Genomic DNA, 20,499 nt, shown 5'->3' with positions numbered 1-20,499 from the left:
TTGAGCCACATCTCTACTTCCAGCTTTTTTTTAGGGGGTTGCTTAATTGGAGATAAGAATCTCATGGACTTTTTTGCCCAGACTAGCTTTAAACCATGATCCTCAGATCTCAGCCTCCTGAGTAGCTAGGATAAAGGTGTGAGCCAGTGGTGCTGGGTGGTAAGTCATTTTTAATGTATGCCCCATTATCCTTTTTTGCCCTTCTTCCCCTTCTCCTCATCCTAGAAGAGGTCTGTGGCAAATACTTGTAGAAAGCAGTCTTGCAAATGCCTTGTAAAAATCATCATAATTGTCTGAACTCTGTTTGAGGCTGCATTTGGGGGTAAAAATATTCCAGAGAGTCTGTATATGGAGTTACTGCTATTGTTGAATTACAGAATTATACCTTGGGTATGTTGTTTTTATGGGTTAAGTTGCACATGCTTGTGTGTATTTTGCACACATATATTTACATATACTGAACTGAAAAATCCAGTATGTCTCATTAACATACCTTCTTGCCTAAAGGACGATGTGGTGATGGGCACCCTGACAGTGAGAGAGAATCTGCAATTCTCTGCAGCCCTTCGACTTCCAACAACCATGACAAACCATGAAAAAAATGAACGCATCAGCATGGTCATTAGAGAGTTAGGTCTGGATAAAGTGGCAGATTCCAAGGTAATGGAAAAGTGTTTTTGTATCATAGCCAGGACTGTTTCTCTGTGAGTAACATGATCTTCATCAGATGTTTCCTAGAAGGTGTGTGAACTGAGTGCCTGCTTTCTACAAGGACTCCTGCTTTCAAAGGACTCTCGGTGTGAAAGTTTTCTTTGCTGTAATTTGGTTTCCAAAACTACATTCAGTCATGTTAGGATTGTTTCTACGCTATGCAGTGCTCAAGTTGCTTTTTCCAGTCCCTCTGTTGGTGTTTTTCCCTTCTTCCTTCCCTTCTTCTCTTTCCTCTGTCAATATTTCTTACCATACTCTTACATGCCAGGTTCTGTTAGGTTTTAGAGCTAGGGTATGGCCAAGAGTAACAGAGTAGACAACATAGCTCCTCCATTCATGTGTTATGCAAAAGCAGAAGTAGAAACTGAGATGACTGGAAATTTTGAGTAACTATTTGGAGCTTTGGGCAAAAACAAACCATGTGTTAGCTGTGGTTTAACTCCTGATTTGTCTACTTAGAGTTATAGAATAACAGAGTTTTCCTGGCTGCCGTTTCCCCTGACAGTCCTCTATGTGAAGTATATTTTGTTAGAATAACTCAGGGATACCACTATTTATCTTTTAGTTTTTATTTTTTTAATCATTACATTTTTTATTGTTCTTATAAAGGTGATATACAGCGGGGTTACCTTAGCTTTGATTTTTATGTGATTGGAACTTCTTTATCTTAACCATGTATGTTTAATTATTTTGTCTTTTTAGTAAGGTACTTTGTTTTACTCTCTGTTTTGCTATCTGGTTTTTTGTTGTTGTTGTTATTGTTTCTCATTTTGCTTTTGTGTTGTGATTGTACTCAGAACACCTCATGGCTGCTAGTTAAGTTCTCTACCACTGAGCTATGCCCTTTTTTTTTTTAATTGTGAAAATACTGTACAGAGGGGTTACAATTACATGAGCAAGGTAACGAGTACATTTCTTATCAAGCATTGTTGCCTCCTCCTTTGTTTCCCCTTCCCATCCCTTCCCATCTCATCCCCCACCCCCGCCCTGCACCAAAATTGTGAAGTTCGTTTTTTGACATAACAGCGTGTACATCTGATTGTTACAGTGGGTCCACCTGTATCCCTATTTAAACAATTTGTTTTTTCTCTTCCGCTCCACATCATTATGTATTCATTCCTCTAAGTTTCTTTGGGTGGTGTAGCCTACCAAGGGAAATGTATAAAGGCAGATTTCATAAAATTGATATAATCTAAGTGTTTGAATTATTTGATTTTTTATTACTTTCATGTGTGTGTGTATGTATACATGCACGTGTGCACACATGTGTGTGCGTGCAATACTGGGGCTTGAACTCTGTGTCTGAGCTCTTTTACTCAGTGCCACTTGAGCTCTACTCCCAGCTTTCTGTGGTTAAGTGGAGATAGGAGTATCTTGGACTCTTCCTGCCCTGGATGGCTTCAAATTGTGATCCCCAGATCTCAGCCTCCTGAGTAGCTAGGATTATAGGTGTGAGCCCCCAGCATGCTTGGCTATTTTTTTTTTACTGTATTTGTTTGTTTGTGTATTGTCACCCATGGAATTTGAGCTCAGGCCCTGAGCACTGTCCTTGAGCTCTTTTTGTTCAGAGCCACTTCCAGTTTTGAGTGATTAATTCAAGATAAGTCTCATGGAGACTTTTCTGCCCCAGCTGGCTTTGAACTGCAGTCCCCAAATCTCAGCCTCCTGAGGAGCTAGGATTACAGGCGTGAGCCACCACACCTAGCTATTTTTTTATTTTTTTAATAAAACTTTATATATATAAATATGGTAAATATAGTCTTGTTACCATAATGATGTGATTTTTAGATAATTAGTATGGTATACTAATGCCATTACCAATGAGTATTACCAATACTCATGTGAATTTCTTAGTTGTTAGATCTTTTACCAGATCATTTTTTGTGTGAGTATTGGTCCTGGGACTTGAACTCAGGACCTGGGCACTGTCCCTGAGCTTCTTTCGCTCAAAGCTAGAGCTCTACCACTTGAGTACAGCACCATTTGTTAGATCTTTTAAAGTTTAAAAAATTGTCTTTAAGTAGTTGTACAAAGGGGCTTCAGTTCAACATATAAGTTTATAAGTACAATGTATTTTAATTAGTGTCATCTCTTCCACTATTCTCTTCCATCTCTCCTAATCCCTCCCAACCCCTCAAGTTACCTGGATATATATATATATATACATATATATATATGTATATATATGTATATTTATATATACATATATACATGTATATATACATATATATGAATATATGTATATATTCTATATAAAGAGAATATTTTGAATATATGTAGGATATTTTGACTGTATTCTCCCACATGATCTTTATCCATTTGTCTACTCACTCCCTTAGCTTTCTCCCCTCTTCTGCCAACACATGTCCCAGCTTCCTGGTATTCCTTGTGTTAAACTCTATTAGTTTTTCAAAGGGTTTACACCATTGGAATCCTCTCCTGCATATAATAGGTGATTGGCCTATTCATACCAGTATGGCCATTTTCATACCTTATGCTTCCGTGACTTTGTTTGTATGGATATGCTTTTGAACGTGGATATGTTTTCATACATGTTTATAATTTAGATCTAACTTCCACTTATGAGCTTTTGGGCTAAGACTAGCACTCTACCACTGAACCACAGCTTCACTTCTGACTTTTGGTGGTTCATTGGAGATAAGAATCTCATGGACTTTCTGGCCTGGCCTGAGATCCTCAGATCTCAGCCTTCTGAGTATCTAGGATTACAGGCATGAGCCACCAGTGCCTAGCTCCAATGCCCAGTTATTAGTTGGATTATTAATTCTTTGTCCTGGATGTTAGGCCCTTGTCAAACATATAGTTGGCAAAGATCTCACATTCTCTAGGCTGTTTCTTTAGCTTGTAACTATGCCCTTCACTATGAAAACTTTTCAGCTTGTTGCAATCCCATTGGTCAATTCTCTTTCCAATTTGCTGAGCCTCTGGAATTCTACTCAGCAATTTGCTGCCAATGGCAATAAATTCTAATGTTTCTCCTCCTTCTCCTCCCTGTAGTACTTTTTCATTGAACTCTCTGATCCATCCTGGAACTGATATTAGTACAAGGTGAGAGATAAGAATTCAATTTCAGCCTTTTACATGTGGATGTCCACTTTTTCCATCACCAATTGGCTATCTTTTTCCCCATGTTTTTATCTCCCTTGTCAAATATCAAATGGCTGTTAAGTATATGCGTTTATTTCTGGGTCTTCTAGTCTGTTCCATTGTTCTCAAGGTCTGTTTTTGTGACATGATGCTTTGGTGACCTTTACATAGTAAAGTTTGAAGTCCACAATTGCGTTGGCTATTTACAGAACCTTTGGTAGTTCCATAAGAATTTTTTAATTGTTTTCTCTATGTGAAGAATGGCATTGAGATTTCGATGGGTATTGTATTGAATTTGTCAAGTACATTTTCTACTTCCTGGTATCTTCTTCAGTGTCTTTTGTTTTTTCAAGGTTTTATAGGTTTTGTTGTAAAAGTCCTTTACTACTTCTCTATCTGCTCATTGTTAGTATACAGAAAAGCTACTGGTTTTTGTGAATTGAATTCTACCACATAATTTCTTCAGCTATATCCTAAGGGAATAATTTAAAGAAAGTCATACAGTATTTCATCTTCCAATATTTTATATACATCTGTAAAAAAATGACATGAAGCTGAAGCTGTGGATCAAAGGTAGAGTATATTTTTGTCTGCACTCTATCACTAGAATCAATTTTTTTTTTCTTAATCAGTAAGCAGCCAGCACTGGTAGCTCATGCCTGTAATCCTAGCTAATCAAGAGTCTGAGATAAGAGGATTGCATTTCAAATCCAGCCAAGGCAGGAAAGGCTGTGAGACTCTTATCTCCACGTAACCACCAGAAAAGGACAGAAGTGGAGCTGTGATTCAAAAAAAAATTTTTAAAGCAAAATTAAAGAGGACAGTTCCATAGTTTATCACAACACTATTGTCAACTAAAAAAATGAATAATACCTTCATAGCATCAATTATGTCAAACCTGTATTTATTCACATTTCCTAAATTGTGTATAAAAATCTTCTCTGTTTATAGAGTTCAATCAGGAACAATGAGTAGCATTTGATTATTGTCACTTTGGAGACGATTAATTTCAGAATTGTTTGCTACTTTCTGCCTTCCTCAATGTACTCCCCAATGCACACCCACAATGATATTAACTGGTTGAAAACATTGAGCTAAGGGCACTGTAGAATATACTACCCCCTGGATTTATCTGAAAGGATGATCAGGAATTCTGCAGTGAGTTAGGGCATAGAGAGCTTCCATTTGAAAAGGAGTAAGAAGCCTGAAAATGTGCTGATTTGTTATGTAAACTTTCCTACTTTCAAGTTGACCCTCTTCTTCTAAGACTTCTGGCAGAGGCATTTGAGAGAGAGGGTGAAGATGTTCGTAGAAAACCAATAAATTACTCTAGATGCTTTCCCTTTTGTCTTTGTCTTTATCTCCTGTTTCAGACTGATTTCTCTACCATGAATCTGCACATTTGGCTTGATTAGCAACATGCAGAATTGTCGGAAGCATGGGCTTCATGTCAGGTCTAGCCACTTGGCTCTAACCTAAGCTGGTGAAAGAAAGCCTTCCTTTTCTCCCAGGTGTGCATTTATTTGCTGTTCAGAATGAGATTGTCTTGTACAGCTAGCAGAAGTTATGCCACCAAATAATAGTGACTGAGATAATATTTTATCTTAGGTTGGAACTCAGTTTATCCGTGGTGTGTCTGGAGGAGAGAGAAAAAGGACTAGTATAGGAATGGAGCTGATCACAGATCCTTCTGTCTTGTTCCTGGATGAGCCCACGACTGGTTTAGACTCAAGCACAGCAAATGCTGTCCTTTTGCTCCTGAAAAGGTAAATACCACAGAATTTTGTTCTCTTGTTTATTTGATGTTTGCCAACTTCTTCATATCAGGTATTGTGGGGAAGGAAATTGAGAAGGGAAGGGCAAAATGTCTTCTTTATCAGAAACAGTTAACAAAACAGTATCAAGAAAGAAGAAAGAAGAGTACATAACTATAATCCTGGCTCTCAGGAAGCTAAGACACAAGGACTGTGAGTTTGAGATCAGCATGGGATATATAGTGAGTTACAGGCCAGCCGAACGTAGTGAAACCTTGTCTCAAAAGAGAAAGCAAAGAGAGAGAGAGAGACAGAGACAGACAGACAGAGAGGCACAGAGACAGAGAGAGAGACAGAGACAGGGAGGGGAGACAAAGAAAGAGTAAGAGAACAAGACACAGAACAAAAGCATGGACACCGCTGACCATTGTAGCAAGTTAATGCTATTTTACATCAGAAGAGTAATCTAATTGGACCAAAGGGGCAGTAGCCCTGAAACAGAACATTACACATATGTCTGGAACATCAAAGAGACTAGAATCCGATTACATGAGGGGAATGGACTTTGTCTAGTCTTCTCTTGTAACATCACAGATTGAGTGATTTAAAACCAAAAATTATTTTTCTTTTAATTTTCATTACATTTCAGTTTGTACTAATCAGTTTTCTAGCAGCTCTGAAAGCAGGAAGTATGAGATCAGGGTGGGTCCACCAAAACATCTTTAATCGACTTGTAGATGGCTGTCTTCTCCCACTGTGTGCATGTGTGTCTAGTCACCTCTTAAATGACTCCAATCAGGTTCAGACCAATCAGTAACTTCATCTAATCCTCCTCAGTGTGACTCCAGGAAGCATGGTGGACACTCCATTTATTCCCACTGATATTTAATAAAATATCACAAGTGGCTTATAACAACATTGTGAATATTGAAATGAGATGATGTCTATAGTATTTAGCAAAGATATAGTTAAGTGCTTTTAGCTGTATGTTTTACTTTTAGAGAAAAAGAATGAAAATAAATTCTTTTTTTTTTTTTTTGGTTGGTTGTGGGGTTTGAACTCTGGGCCTGGGCGCTGTCCCTCAGCTCTTCATCTCAAGGCGAGCACTCTACCACTTGAGCTACAGTGCCACTTCCAGTTTTCTGGTGGTTTATTGGAGATAAGAGTTTCTCGGACTTTCCTGCCCGGGCTGGCTTTGAACCGCGATCCTCATATCTCAGCCTCCTGAGTAGCTAGGATTACAGGCATGAGCCACCAGCGCCCGGCTGAAAATAAATTCTTAAATGATTAGCAAGAACAAGACATATTGTCATTATTTTAATATTTAACACATAATTGTTTCTCAAACTATAGTGTACTTACATATTTTCCTTAGGTAAATATGGACCCCTTATACCCATCTAAGAGATTCTAGTCGATATCTGTGAAGACTGTTCATGAATCTGTGTTGTCAATAAATACCATCTAGTGAATTTTACTATTCTGATGCACCATCCCTTGAGAAGTTCTAGGTGCTTTTTATTCTTTTTGCTTTTAGGGATTGAACCGAAGGTCTTAATGTGCTAAGAACTTGCTATTTAATTGGGCTATACTAAACCACTGAAGTAGATACTCCCAGCTCCCATAGTATCTTTACTAGAATCTTTGATTTAGGTTCCCAAACTATCAGCTAGATAATAGGAGATGAGATGGGTGAACTGGGAAAAATAGGAACTAACAGTAGGAGTAAATATTTTCCCAAGAAGTACCATGTTGGGATGTTCAATGATTTCTTATTTCTCCTGTTTTAATACAGGATGTCTAAACAGGGCCGAACAATCATCTTTTCCATTCATCAGCCTCGGTATTCCATCTTCAAGTTGTTCGATAGCCTCACCTTATTGGCCTCAGGGAAATTAATGTTCCATGGACCTGCACAGAAAGCTTTGGATTACTTTGCATCAGCAGGTAGGGATGATTATGTGTGTAATAAGTCTCTTATTTATAGATTCCTAGAAGAGAACAGAGGGTTGGAAAGGAGTGCTGCTTGATTTTTGTGTAGCTGTACCTCAGATTCTAAAACATCTTTGGTTAGAACCTTTATCTTGAGGCATATCCTATGGTTTAGGTGTCTTTCCTTTTTCTGTCCACTCATGTATGCATATGTGTTTCTACTTGGCCTTTTTCCTGCTTTCTGTTATGGTATTTTTCCCTGAAAGTTCAGTGATGTAGTGAGCTCATAACCAGGTATTCTGTCAGCTGAACAGTTTGGGAAAGGCCCAGGATCTTTGCCTTCTTGACCATAGTCAGATGATAGGTAATATATTGAGATCTTGCTCTACCTTAATGAAAGGTCATAGAAAGGCCACTTAATGTTCTAGATTGCAGATTCAGGCTTTGAGTGAATGAACTTCATGACTCACAAGTGAACTGTTGTTAATCCATAAAATGTCTAATCTTAAGTCTGACTTTGATGTTCTGATTTCTGAGCTTCCTTTTCTTCCTTTTAAAGATAAGCGTGAAATTTTTTCTATTTCAGAGATATGTGGATATGGTTATACATGATTCTCCAAAAACTCAAGTAAAAGTTTAATATTCACTTTCTATCATTCTTATATTGCTTTTGTTTAGTTTGTATCCTTTAGTGGCCACAGTGCATTAAGCCTACAAGCTTAATCTTAGTTACTTGGGAGGTAGAGATTAGAGGATCATACTTCAAGGCAAATTTAGGAATTTAGGCATAAATAATTCATGAAAGTCCATCTTTACCAGCCTTTATTGCTGGCTACATGGGGAGAGTAATGGCTGGATACAACAGTGTGACTCTGTCATTCTCAATGACATAGGGAAACCAAAGGAGGAGAGTCATAGTCCCCACTAGCGTGGGCATGAAATAAGACCCTACCTCAAACATAACTGAGACAATAAGGTCTGGAACTGTGGTTTAAGTTGAAAGGGCTGCTAAAATAACCAATTACCTATGAGTCTTGAAGGGAAGGTGAGATATATTTACAAATCAGACATCAGGACAAGTTGTGGTGATTGTGCCCTGAGAAATTAAGTCAGAGTTCAGGCATGTTAGACTGGCTGTGTTCTCCTATAAATCCTGCTCTTGGGATTTGTTTTCTATTTGGAGTTAGGGCAGGATGTACCTCTCAATTGGTATGGCAAAACTATTACTGTTAATTGGTAGCCTGCTAACCTCTCATCTACCAGGGGAATTCAGATAGCAGAAGGCGCATGGGCACTTAGCTATTTTTGTGTATATTTATTGATTTAGATATTTGAGGAATTCTTGATGGGCAGCAGAACATCCATGATTCCTTTGGAATTGTTAATGTGTTGATTTAATATGTGAGACGGAAGAATATATACCTGAGAAGAAGAGAGAGCAAGAGTGAGAAGAGGAGATTGTTAGATTCTGTCTTCCCTAGGCCCTCTCTCTCTTGAAAATGAGTCCTCTTCAGTTTCCAAGACCATCAGGAAATACATAATTGGGTTTCCTTCTTTCATAGGTTACCACTGTGAGCCTTACAACAACCCTGCAGACTTCTTCCTGGATGTCATCAATGGTGATTCTTCTGCTGTGGTGTTAAACAAAGAAGAACAAGACCATGAAGGTATGTTGATCTTTGATAATCACAGATTGGTTTTTCCCCCTAATTGAAGTGACTGAAATTTAGCAATGGTGTGGCTCATTAGAACTTGCCATGTAATTCTGATGCTAGTCAATAGACAGACAGTTGTCCATGAGTGCTGGAGGTGTTGTGACTTAATTTTTAAATGGAGATTTTTCTGATACTCTAATTGTGTGTGTGTGTTTGTGTGTATGTGCATGTGTACCAGTACTAAGCTTGAATTCAGAGTCTGAGTGCTGTACTTCAGCATATATATCACATTTTCTTGATCCATTTGTCCACTGAGGGCATCTGGGGCTGTTTCCCTAATGGCTATGGTAACTAGTACAACAGAACATGGGTGTACTCCTGTCCCCCTTTTTGCCACTACTGGGCCTTGAACTCCAGGCTAGGGTGCTGTCCCCAAGTTCCTATTGCTCAAGGCTAGCACTCTACCACATAGCACGACTTCCAGCTTTTTCTATGAATAATTGGGGATAAGAGTCTCACAGACTTTCCTGCTCAAGGTGGCTTCAAACCACAATCCTCAGATCTCAGCCTCCTGAGTAGCTAAGATTACAGGTGTGAGCCACTGGCACCTGGCTTTGTAGCTGCCTTTAATGTATTCTGACTTGTAATCTTTTGGAGAAATGGAGAGTAGAATTGCTGGGTCATAGGATTGTTCTGTGTTTAGTAAAGTAAAGTAAGTCATGTTCAAAGGGACAAAGGATACATCTTTTCTCTCATATATAGAAATTAGATCTAAATTATAAGTATATATGTGAACATAAGGATCCTATGTATATATACACAAACAGATTAACTAAAGTATCATAATACTTTAGGGGAGAATTCCAGTGATGTAATTCCTTTGAACAACTAACTTACAACTTAAAAAAATAAATACCAGGAAGCTGGAACAAGTGCTGGGGTAGTAGTGGTGAGGTTACATGAAGGAAGTAGAAGAATGAAGAGAGGAAGAGTGGAGAAAAGATGAACAAGTAAACTCAGTTATGATGTTCAGTGTACATATATAAAAATGAAGCGAGGTAAATTGAGGGGATGATGGGGTTGAGAGAGAATGATGAAAGGGGAGACATTGATCAAGATTTATTGTACTCAAAAACTGACATATTGAATAGAAACCCTTTTGTACAACTAGGTAAGGACAATCAATCAATAATAAATAAATGAGTTATGGTTTAAATCGTGAAAATGCAGATTATGGCAGCAACTGGTCAATTTGCTGTGTCTTTCTAAAATGTAAAAAAAAAGTGACAGTGTTAGCAATTTCTTTTATCAAGAATCAAAGGGCTATATAAGAAATATGTCACACAAATGAATTAAATCAGTTTTCATTTGTTAATGTTTAACTTTTATTTAATTTTTTATTTTCAGCCAAAGTTAAAAATCCTGAAGAATCTTCCAAAAGAGAAAAGCCAGTCATAGAAAAATTAGCTGAGTTTTATGTCAACTCTTCCTTCTATGGAGAAACAAAAGCTGAATTAGACCAACTTTCAAGGGGTGAGAGAAAGAAGAAGAACTTAGCCTTCAAGGAGATTGTCTATGTCACTCCCTTCTGTCATCAATTCAGGTGGATTACTAAACGTTCATTCAAAAATTTACTGGGGAATCCCCAGGCTTCTATAGCCCAGGTAACTGCCCCATTGCTGTTTTGTGTGCATGTATGCACATGTGTGTGTGTGTGTGTGTGTGTGTGTGTGTGTATAACACTATTTGGGTCTGAACTCAGGACTTCATGTTCTCACTTAAGCTTTTCATTCAAAGCTAATATTTTTATCACTTGATCATTTTACAGCTTCCAACGTTTTGGCAGCTAATTAGAGTCTCATGAACTTTCCTGCCCAAGATGGCTTCAAGTCTTGATACTCAAATCTCTGCCTCCTGATTAGCTAGGACTATAAGGCATGAGCCACCACCCATGCCTGACTATAGGAAGCTTGTTTTAGTGGTTTCTTGAAGTGCCTTACACAGACTTGTTCACGATTAGACCAATTGCAATAGTCTTAACAGAAATTTACTTTGTTTTTGAAATAATGATGTATGGGCAACATCAGTTACACTGGAGTTTTCTAGAAGCTATTCCATTTTATTCACTAACTCATTCTACAGTTTCAGCTATGTATATGAGTCAGCTTTTTGTCACTGTGATAAAATTCCTGAGAAAATAAACTTAAATGAGGGAAGATGTATTTTGATTCATGGTTTGGAGATCCACCCCATGGTTGCCTGGCTGCATTACTTTTGAGCCTGCAGTGAAGCAGAGCATCATAATAGAAGGGGATGGCAGAGGCAAGTTGCTTTCTTCATGGTGGATAGAAAGAAAGAAGGATATAGAGATAAGTTGTGCCCTTCTAAGGCATGTCCCAGTAATTTGCATCCCATGGCTCAGCCGTATGTCCTAATGCATCATGCAGCTATGAACTCATTGATAGATTAGCACACTGGTCTCATTAGCATCTATTATGGTTTGAACAAGAAATTCCCTGCCACCGGGTCATGTGTTGAATACCCCTATCTGGAATCATAATTCTGGTAGTTTCTGGAAATAAGATATAGGACCGAGCTGGAGGAAGTAAATCACTAGGGGGAAGCTCTTGTGGGTATGGTATCCTAGGCATTTTCTTGTCTTGCTCTGTTTTCTGTCCAGCACTAAATGAATAGCATGACTCATGTTCCCACTGCCAAGATAAACTGCCTTACTACAGGGCCAGAATTAATGGAACCAAGTAACCATGTACTAAAGCCTCTCGAACAATGAGCAAAATAGATCTTTTCCTCCATGTTCTCTCTCAGGATTTAGTCACAATGGTGAGAAAAGTAACTAACCCAGTGCCTTCATGATACAATTACTTCTCTACAGTTCCACTACCTGGGACCACGTTTTCAACGCAGGAGATTTTAAGGGACATTCCATATCTAAACTATGACCTTAAAACATGATTGTCTTTTGCCTTTCAGTTTGTTTTATAGTAAGAAAAAATAAGTAAAAATAAAACTTTTTACCTTCATGGAAATTATTTCTGTGTGACAACAGATAGTTTATAACCGAATAAAGAATTAAAATTTATAGTAGGTCAGATAGTAAAAAGAACTAAGAAGAAAATTTAAGCAGAGAGGGCATAGAGATAGGGAGATAGGGAGATAATTGGTTTGCAGATGTAGTGGAGTGATGATAGAAGAAGCCTCTCCCTTGAGCTTTTCATCTCCCTGTGCTGATCAGGACAAGCTCTTGTTCAGATTCTAAGTGCTGGAATGTTAGTTTAGGACTAGGCATACCCTTTTTGGTGAAGGGAGTGATAGTAAATATCTTAGATTGTGCAAACATGTATGATCTTTGTGTCAGGTAGTCAGCACTGCGGTTTTAATTTGAAAGCAACCATAGGAAACATACAATCAAATGAACACAATAGTGTTCCAATAAAATTCTTTTTTATGATGAATTTCATCGTTCAAGCAATGATATCCTTGGCTTTCTCCCTAAATCATAAAAATGACTAGAAATTGTGCTTAGCTCATACTTTCAGTGTAAGTAGCTGGCCCTATTTGTCCTTTGGGCCATCATTCCTGCCCAAGAGTTCTTTTTGTTTCTCAACATGGGTTATCGAAATGTTTTATGACTTCCTGCTCATAAATCTTGTTATTTATTGCCTTAAATTTGTACTTTGGTTTGAACAAGTTATGTATTTACTTGATCAAGGACCATGGCTTTAGCCAGAGGTTGTATTCAGAAGATGTTGGAATGAATAGATTATCTACATATGAAAATGTAGTGATCATTTAATGTACCAAGCATTTTCTGATCAAATGTCTTTGGAAGTCTTTATTCCTACTCTTTCAGAGAGTCATTAGTATGTTAAGCTTCTCGTTATGAACTCATGTTTTATAATGATAGCACAAACAGTTCTGTAGAGCACTTTGGCTAGACTTGGCACAGTTGGTTTTTTTTTTCTTTTTTTTAAATTAACCATTGTACTTAAAGCAGAGGTTAGATTCACAAGCCTCAGAGGATAAGTTCAGCTTATACTGTTGACTTTGCAGGTTTTCTATTTTCTTGTGCAAGACAGAAACATACAGGAATGAATAACTTATAAAAACATGAGATTCCTCAGTTTGTCAGTGTTTAAAAACTGACTGGGAATAGTTGAATTATATATACATTTACAGAACACTCTTAATGATTACGCCCACAGTGTTGTTACAGTATAACAAGTTGGGATGCAAAAAAAAAAAAACCAGATTGTGGAGTGTGTGGTCCATAAAACTGAATGTTATTAAAAGTTATGCAGTGAGATCAGGCTTTTATATATGTATGTATGCTGATGTTAGTAGAGCCATCAGCAATAATTTTGGAAGTCTGATCTGCGTGAATGCAGTGCAATACATTATTGAAATCAGTAAAACATGTTAGGGTAAGTACAGAAGGCTGAAAGTTCAAGTGAAAAACTCACCCACTTAGACTTTGCTTCACTCCCCAAATCTTTCTCCAGTGTTCTGCTACCCTGTGTGTTTCTCAGGGGTTCAGTGACTAATCTGGGAGGAGTCTTGGCATTTCCAGTAGCTTTTCTGTTGTTGTCAGTTCGCCAAACAGCAAGTAACATTAATGTTCATTTTAATTAGAAAATATTCTAATAGAAGCATGATTTTATATATTGTCCCAGGGACTTTGACTAAGCCATTTAAAGTGTGTATCTCAACAAAGAGATCTGCTGGATGACTGGCTTATGTGGTGGAATGCCTGCTCAGCAAGGGTGAAGCCTTGAATTCAAATCCCAGTACAATGACCAAAAAAGAGATACCATCTTAATGGAGATACCTGATTATGTAGCCAATCATATATCTTAAAATAAGAAATGAAATATAAAAAATTTACCTCTTGTCTCAGGCATTGGTGGGCTCAAACTTGTAACCCTATCTACTCAGGAGACTGAGATCTGAGTATTGAGATTCCTGGGCAGGAAAGTCTAGGAGACTCTTATCTCCAATTAACTACCAGAAAGCTGAAAGTAGAGCTGTGGCTCAAGTGGTAGAGTGCTAGCCTTGAGCACAAACGCTCAGGGACAGTGATAGGGCACTAAATTCAAGGCCTCAGGTCTGGGGCACGTGCACGCGCATGCACACGCACACACACACACACATACAACTCTAACTAAAGCTTTTTTATTTTCATTTTTCTTTTTGAAAAGGTAATTGTCACAGTCATACTGGGACTTATAATTGGTGCAATTTACTTTAGGCTAACAAATGATCCTGCTGGAATACAGAATAGGTAAGTACATTTTATTTTTTTTCCCATGTAGCAAAGAAGTACTGTAATAAAAGAAAAGTAGAAAGTTTATTACAGAGAAGAAGTAGAGCAGGCTACACTATAGACAGAGGAGCCAAATTTGGATCTTGAGTTGGACTTGATGCTGGCACCTTGTTCAAGATTAAGAACATCTGTTAAGAATAATTACAACCATGACCTAGGACAAATCATGTTAAGTGAGGTGAGCCAAAGTCAGAGAGAAAAGTGACATGTTTTCTCTCATATACAGAATATAAATATAAATAATATTTATCAAAATGAACTCCAGGAAAATGGAAATGAGGATTTTTCTTTTTGTTAAAGAGGATTTTTCTTTATTGTTGTTGTTTTTTCTTTTTTGCCTTGTTTATCTGTCTTTGAGGGAGTTGGGGGGGGACACAGAAATGTGGACAAAAGAGAAACAAATGCAGCAGTTGGTGCTCACTCGATACTATGTTAGAAATGAATTATACAATTTGTGGGTAGGGATGGAGGAAAAACCTGGGAGCAAGTGAGGGAAGTGGGGACATTGTCCAAAAAGAAATGTACTCTTTACCTGACTTATGTAACTGTAACTCCTCTGTGCATCACCTTTATAATAACAATAATGTTTTAGAAGTTCCATTCAGCAGCTACACAATGCTAAATGAAATATTGGACTTATTCTCAGAAGTTGATGGAATTTTTTCCAAAATAATTTTATTTTAGGGTATAAAACAAGTCTTAACCAATAAAATGGAAAGAACTTCTTATATTCTAATAGCCAACAACAATTGAAACTACAAAACATACTCAAAGCACAAGAGGCTGAATAATGCATTAATGAATGAGCAGTAAGATCATCAAAGAAATAAGAGGTGGGGGGATTTTACAAACAATTTAAAAGCATTACAGAGTTGAGATAAGAGCCAAACATTAGGGGGAAAAGTGTTCACAAGATAATCAGAAGCAATAATTTCACTTTGGATGCTTGTACAAAATATTTGAAAATATTTGAAATCAGCCTGTGGCAGAGAGATCTGCACTGCCATGTTCGGTGTGAACAGTAATTCACAACAGCCAGGTTATATATATATAGTTACAATAAATGTCCATGATCAGGTAAATACCTAAGAAAAATGTGATATGTAAACACAATGGATTATAGTTTTGTCTCAAAAATAAATTTTGTTATTTGTGTCAACATAGATGGAATTAGAGAACACATATGGTAAGTAAAATGAGGCACAAACATCATGAATCTAAAACAATTGAATTCTTTTTTAAAGTGTTTATATTCTAATTTGGTGTTGACGATACACAAAATGTTAGAAATGGACTTTGGTTTACTGCAGTAGAAATATTACTCAAAGATACACTTGTAGGTACAGCTATCTGTACCTACGAATGTATATATACACTCTGTTCCTTATCTCTTCTTTTTTTTTTTTGCCAGTCCTGGGGCTTGAACTCAGGCCCTGGATGCTGTCGTTGAGCTTTTATGCTCAAGACTCACACTCTACCACATGAGCCATAGCTAACAATTGAATTCTTAAAAGCAGAGGGTAACAGGTGATCCCAAATCCTGCGGAGGTGGAGGAGGTGAGATGATGGTCAAAAGACACCAAATGTCAGACAGGAAGAATAAAGATTTTTCTATTTCCTTGGAGATATATTCCACAGTATGGTACTGAAAATAACAATAGTAGAAGCTTCTCCTTTTCATGGCTGAGGCCACTCTTCTGTTTCTTCCTCTTTTGGGGTATTCATACTATCTTCGGGACTATACTTCTCAAAAATGTATCTAAACTTCATTACCTCCAAAAGTCTTTATCTCCAAGTACACAAGTTCATTGGGAGGCTTTAGTGTAAGAATTTTTTTTGGTCAGTTGTGGGACTTGCACTCAAGGCCTTGGCGCTGTCTCTGAGCCTCTTTCTGCTCAAGGCTAGCACTCTACCACTATGACCTATAGGGCCACTTCCAGTTTTTGAGTGGTTAATTGGAGATGAGTCTCTCAGGGACTTTTCTGCCTGGACTGGCTTCAGATTGCCATCCTCGGATCTCAACTTCCTGAGTGGCTAGGAATACAGGCATGAGCCACCAACGCCCAGCTCAGTGTAAGGGTTTTAAAGTAAATATAATTCAGTTTGTAATAAGCTACAACCACACAATTTAAAAATGTGTTATAATATGGGGCCACATCAGGACCACTATGGAAACACCGAAACCTCAAAGAGCCCTGCTTCCTTTGTTGTATTAACCAGATCTGTTGTGTTTTTTTAAATCTACCTAATGGTGTGTTATTTGTGGAATGAGTTCTATGGATAAAAAATCTAACCTGAGAATATTGAGCTAACTGCTCCTGTCCTGTCCTGGCAGAGCCGGGGTCCTGTTCTTCCTGACTACCAACCAGTGTTTCAGCAGCATATCCGCTGTGGAGCTCTTTGTTGTAGAGAAGAAGCTCTTTATGTGAGTAGCTTCCAGTTCTGGGAAGGGGCAGCATGACCGTGCCAAACTGAGCACATCCAGTGTTAGCCAAGATGCCAGTATTTTTCTTTTCTCTGTTTTTTAATGAATACATTTGTGTGCACATAATGTATGTGTAGTATATATGCAAATTATGGATATTTATAGTGCACACAAACTTTTCAAAATGATACCATGAGTAATGGAAGTAAACTAATCTTGAGCAAGTTGAAAGGTCGTGACACTAGCTACCATGGGAAAGGAGTATCGATGTTGGGGTATAGTTTGTAAATCCCTGTGCTACTGGGGAAATAACAGTAAAGGGGATGCAAAGCATCCTTTTGTCAAATAACAGCACTAAAAGTTTGAAGACTTTGGTGGCCATTAAGCAATGGATTCAACAGCAAATTGGAGGTGAGGAGGTAAAGTTGAGAAAGAATGGAGCAAGTTTAGCCCTTGGTAGATAGAGGAGTGGAAAGAGCCAGAGGAAGGCTTTAAAGTGAAGTTGTCACTTGTGGGTTTTTTTCAAAGATGGAAGAGCTGTGTCCATGTTTACTTGCTAAGGAAAATACATAGAAAGAAGACATGATGGTACTGGTAGAAGAGTACTAATTACTGGAGGAATACATAGAAAGAACAAGAATTAGGATTTAGTAGCTGACAAAGCTGTTCTTTGGAGGTGGTGCTTAGAGAAGAAAGGAGGTTATCATATTAGAGTAGCAGCAATAAACAGGGTATAGGGACATGCAGCTGCATGGGGAATTTGGAGAGCAGTAACTTCTCCTTTGTAGCCAGAAGTAGGGGGGGGGAAAGCCCCCATTACCTCTGAACTTGATCACTGAAAGACTATTCTCCAGAGCCAGCATCACAGGAGAAGCAGTCTCTTAGGACAGTGGATTTGATACAGACCTTGCTTCACTAGAAGGGCAGTTCTTGGCCCAAGGTATATAGTAGCACAGAGAGCTCTGTGAGAAGAGAGTCAGAGTGAGAGCTTTGGTGCCTGGGAGACTGGCACCTGAGCAAGTGGTGAACATAGCGGTCAACCCCTTGGGTGTGGGAAGTGCGCTGTTAGGCCCTGAGGACTGCAAAAGTCTATACAACAAGCATCTCATCTGCTCTGTGCATTCTGGAACTAATCTGTGATATACATTTTTTTTCTGTAGACATGAATTTGTCAGTGGATACTACAGAGTGTCATCTTATTTCTTTGGAAAATTGTTTTCTGATTTATTTCCCATGAGATTATTACCAAGTGTTATATATACTTGCCTACTGTACTTCATGTTAGGTAAGTAGCCCAAGATTGTGCCTTTATTCTTGGAAAGAAAGTGTACTTAATTCCTCTATGTGTATTCTTATTTACCTCTCTTTGTATCTCTCTACTGAGATAATAGTGAGATATATCAACAGGGATTTGAAAAATTAATATCTAATGGGCAAAATTGACTTTGGGGGGCTTATTAATTTCATAAAAATATTTTCTTTCCCCAGCCTCACTGTATTAAATTCCCTTTATATCCACCAACTTACCCCCAGCCCCTCCACAAATACCTACTTTGACAAAACTTTGAATAAGAATTGCTGAAGTTATCATTTCTACTTTACAAATAAAAGTTGTGCCATATAGAATTCTGCATGGAATCTAGATGTCCAGAATTCTGGGCAAAATCTTCTGACTTGAATGACCTAAGAACCCATTATAATTTGTAAACTATTTTAAGAGGCTTATTTAATCCCTACTTACTATCCTAGAATTAAGTGGTTGTCTAGGACTACCATGGTTTGCATGCCCTCTTCCTCTAACCTCTTGGTGAATGTAGTTGCAACAATTACTGAGTGACGTGCACACAAATGGATAAAAAAGTTTCCTACTTATGCATTTCCTGTGAGAGGAGACAGTAGGATTTGGGCCAGTCACGTGTTGCCTATAGCTCAGCATCACAGAATTTGTTCATAATTACACATAAAGGAGCATAAGTTTTATGAGCTTTTGCAGGAAGTGTAAGAAAGAAAACTGATGATAACTTAATGCAGTTACATGGAGGAAAAAAATGTGACCCGAAGTAGTTGGACTGTAAAATGCCAATATTACTTTCTCCAGTTATTGTACTGTGATTTATACAACATCTAACTTTGGTGACATAGACAGCTGGATTGAGCTTTTCTTTTCTTTCTAAGGACTGAGACCCGCAGTGGAGGCTTTCTTCATCATGATGTTCACCTTAATGATGGTGGCTTACACAGCCAGTTCCATGTCACTGGCCATCGCAGCAGGTCAGAGTGTGGTGTCTGTAGCCACACTTCTCATGACTCTGTCTTTTGTGTTTATGATGGTGAGTATGAACTATGCTTCCCCAAGATGGAATTTTCCCCATGTTCCTTCACCACATTCACCTGCCATGTAAAAGTTGCTAGGAGGGTCTATATGTGTGGGAAGGTGGCTCAGTGGTAGAGTGCTTGCCTTGTATGCATGAGGCCTTGGGTTCGATTCCTTAGCACCACATAAGCAGAAAGAACTGGAAGTGGTGCTGTGGCTCAAGTGGTAGAGTGTTACCCTTGAGCTAAAGAGCTGAGGCACAGTGCCCAGGCCCAGAGTTCAAGACCCACAACCCACCAAAAGAAAAAAAAAGAACCACTAGCTATTTAACCATGGCAGATGATATGGCTGGAGTCACTACTCTTCCAGAGGATAGTCAAGTTTAGAGCAGGTGAAAATGTACAAGCTCAGCAATGCTGTTTTTATACCTTAGTTCTCCTAGTACTTGTTATCTCACAGTTTATATGAACTGCCTAGATGTCTATTTTTCTTCTTGAGAAGTTCTTGCCATCCCCATGAATAGCTTTACCTGAAGATATTGGCCACATTTTTACTACATTGTGCTACCAGTTCTTGGCTTTGGGTTATTCCAAACTTGAATTTGAATGCCACATCATTCCTGAAGTGATGGATAGAGTATAATTCTTTGGAACTAACAAATCCCTGTTGATATATGGAATTAGAGGAATATGAGATGTTTACTCAGTGCTTGAGTTTATTCTGGCCCTACATTGCAGAAGTGGTATGAATCACTAGAATTAGAATCATTAGTACAATCTTCCTACTGTATGCATGGCTTCCAGACCTGAAGACTCAACGAAATGTGGATCAAAACTGCACAAAAATTATGTAGTTACTACATCATACAGACATTTTTCCTGGTTATTATCTTCCACAGTATACAGAATAATAACCATTTGCATAGCATTTACATTGCATTTGGTAATATCTGAAATCTAGAGATGACTTTAAATATATAGCCTATGTATATTTGAAAGTAGATCATAGCCTGTCATCCTAGTTACACAGGAGGCTGAAATACAAAGGATTGTAGTTTGAGGATAGCCTGAACAGAAAAGTCTGTGAGAGCTCATTTCCAAAATAACCAGAAAAACAGCAAGACTGGAAGCATTGCTCAAGTAGCAGAGTACAAGCCTAGCAATGAGAGGCCCTGAGTTCAAACCCTAATACCTGTAAAAAGGTATAAAAGGGGGTAAACTGTAAAAGGGGGCACAGAAATTAGAGGCAGAGGGTGAACA

The 20,499-nt window shown here is 38.2% G+C and overlaps 1 protein-coding gene across 2 annotated transcripts in view; it reads left to right on the top strand.

Annotated features, from left to right (window-relative positions):
- Abcg2 (ATP-binding cassette, sub-family G (WHITE), member 2 (Junior blood group)) overlaps window positions 1-20,499 on the top strand; it is a 106,565-nt gene that overhangs the window by 81,235 nt on the left and 4,831 nt on the right. For both annotated transcript variants that reach the window (XM_013029823.1, XM_013029824.1), the window contains exons 5-13: window positions 508-660; window positions 5,428-5,585; window positions 7,369-7,520; window positions 9,068-9,172; window positions 10,574-10,824; window positions 14,377-14,459; window positions 16,837-16,926; window positions 18,087-18,211; window positions 19,102-19,256. In XM_013029823.1, coding sequence (XP_012885277.1) covers window positions 508-660; window positions 5,428-5,585; window positions 7,369-7,520; window positions 9,068-9,172; window positions 10,574-10,824; window positions 14,377-14,459; window positions 16,837-16,926; window positions 18,087-18,211; window positions 19,102-19,256 — 1,272 coding nt within the window. The remainder of the gene's footprint in view (window positions 1-507; window positions 661-5,427; window positions 5,586-7,368; window positions 7,521-9,067; window positions 9,173-10,573; window positions 10,825-14,376; window positions 14,460-16,836; window positions 16,927-18,086; window positions 18,212-19,101; window positions 19,257-20,499) is intronic.

Source organism: Dipodomys ordii, unplaced genomic scaffold (assembly GCF_000151885.1).
Source record: "Dipodomys ordii isolate 6190 unplaced genomic scaffold, Dord_2.0 Scaffold123, whole genome shotgun sequence".
NCBI lineage: Eukaryota > Metazoa > Chordata > Mammalia > Rodentia > Heteromyidae > Dipodomys > Dipodomys ordii.
The sequence above is the reverse complement of the archived record's forward strand: the minus strand, read 5'-3'. Positions and strand labels throughout refer to the sequence as shown.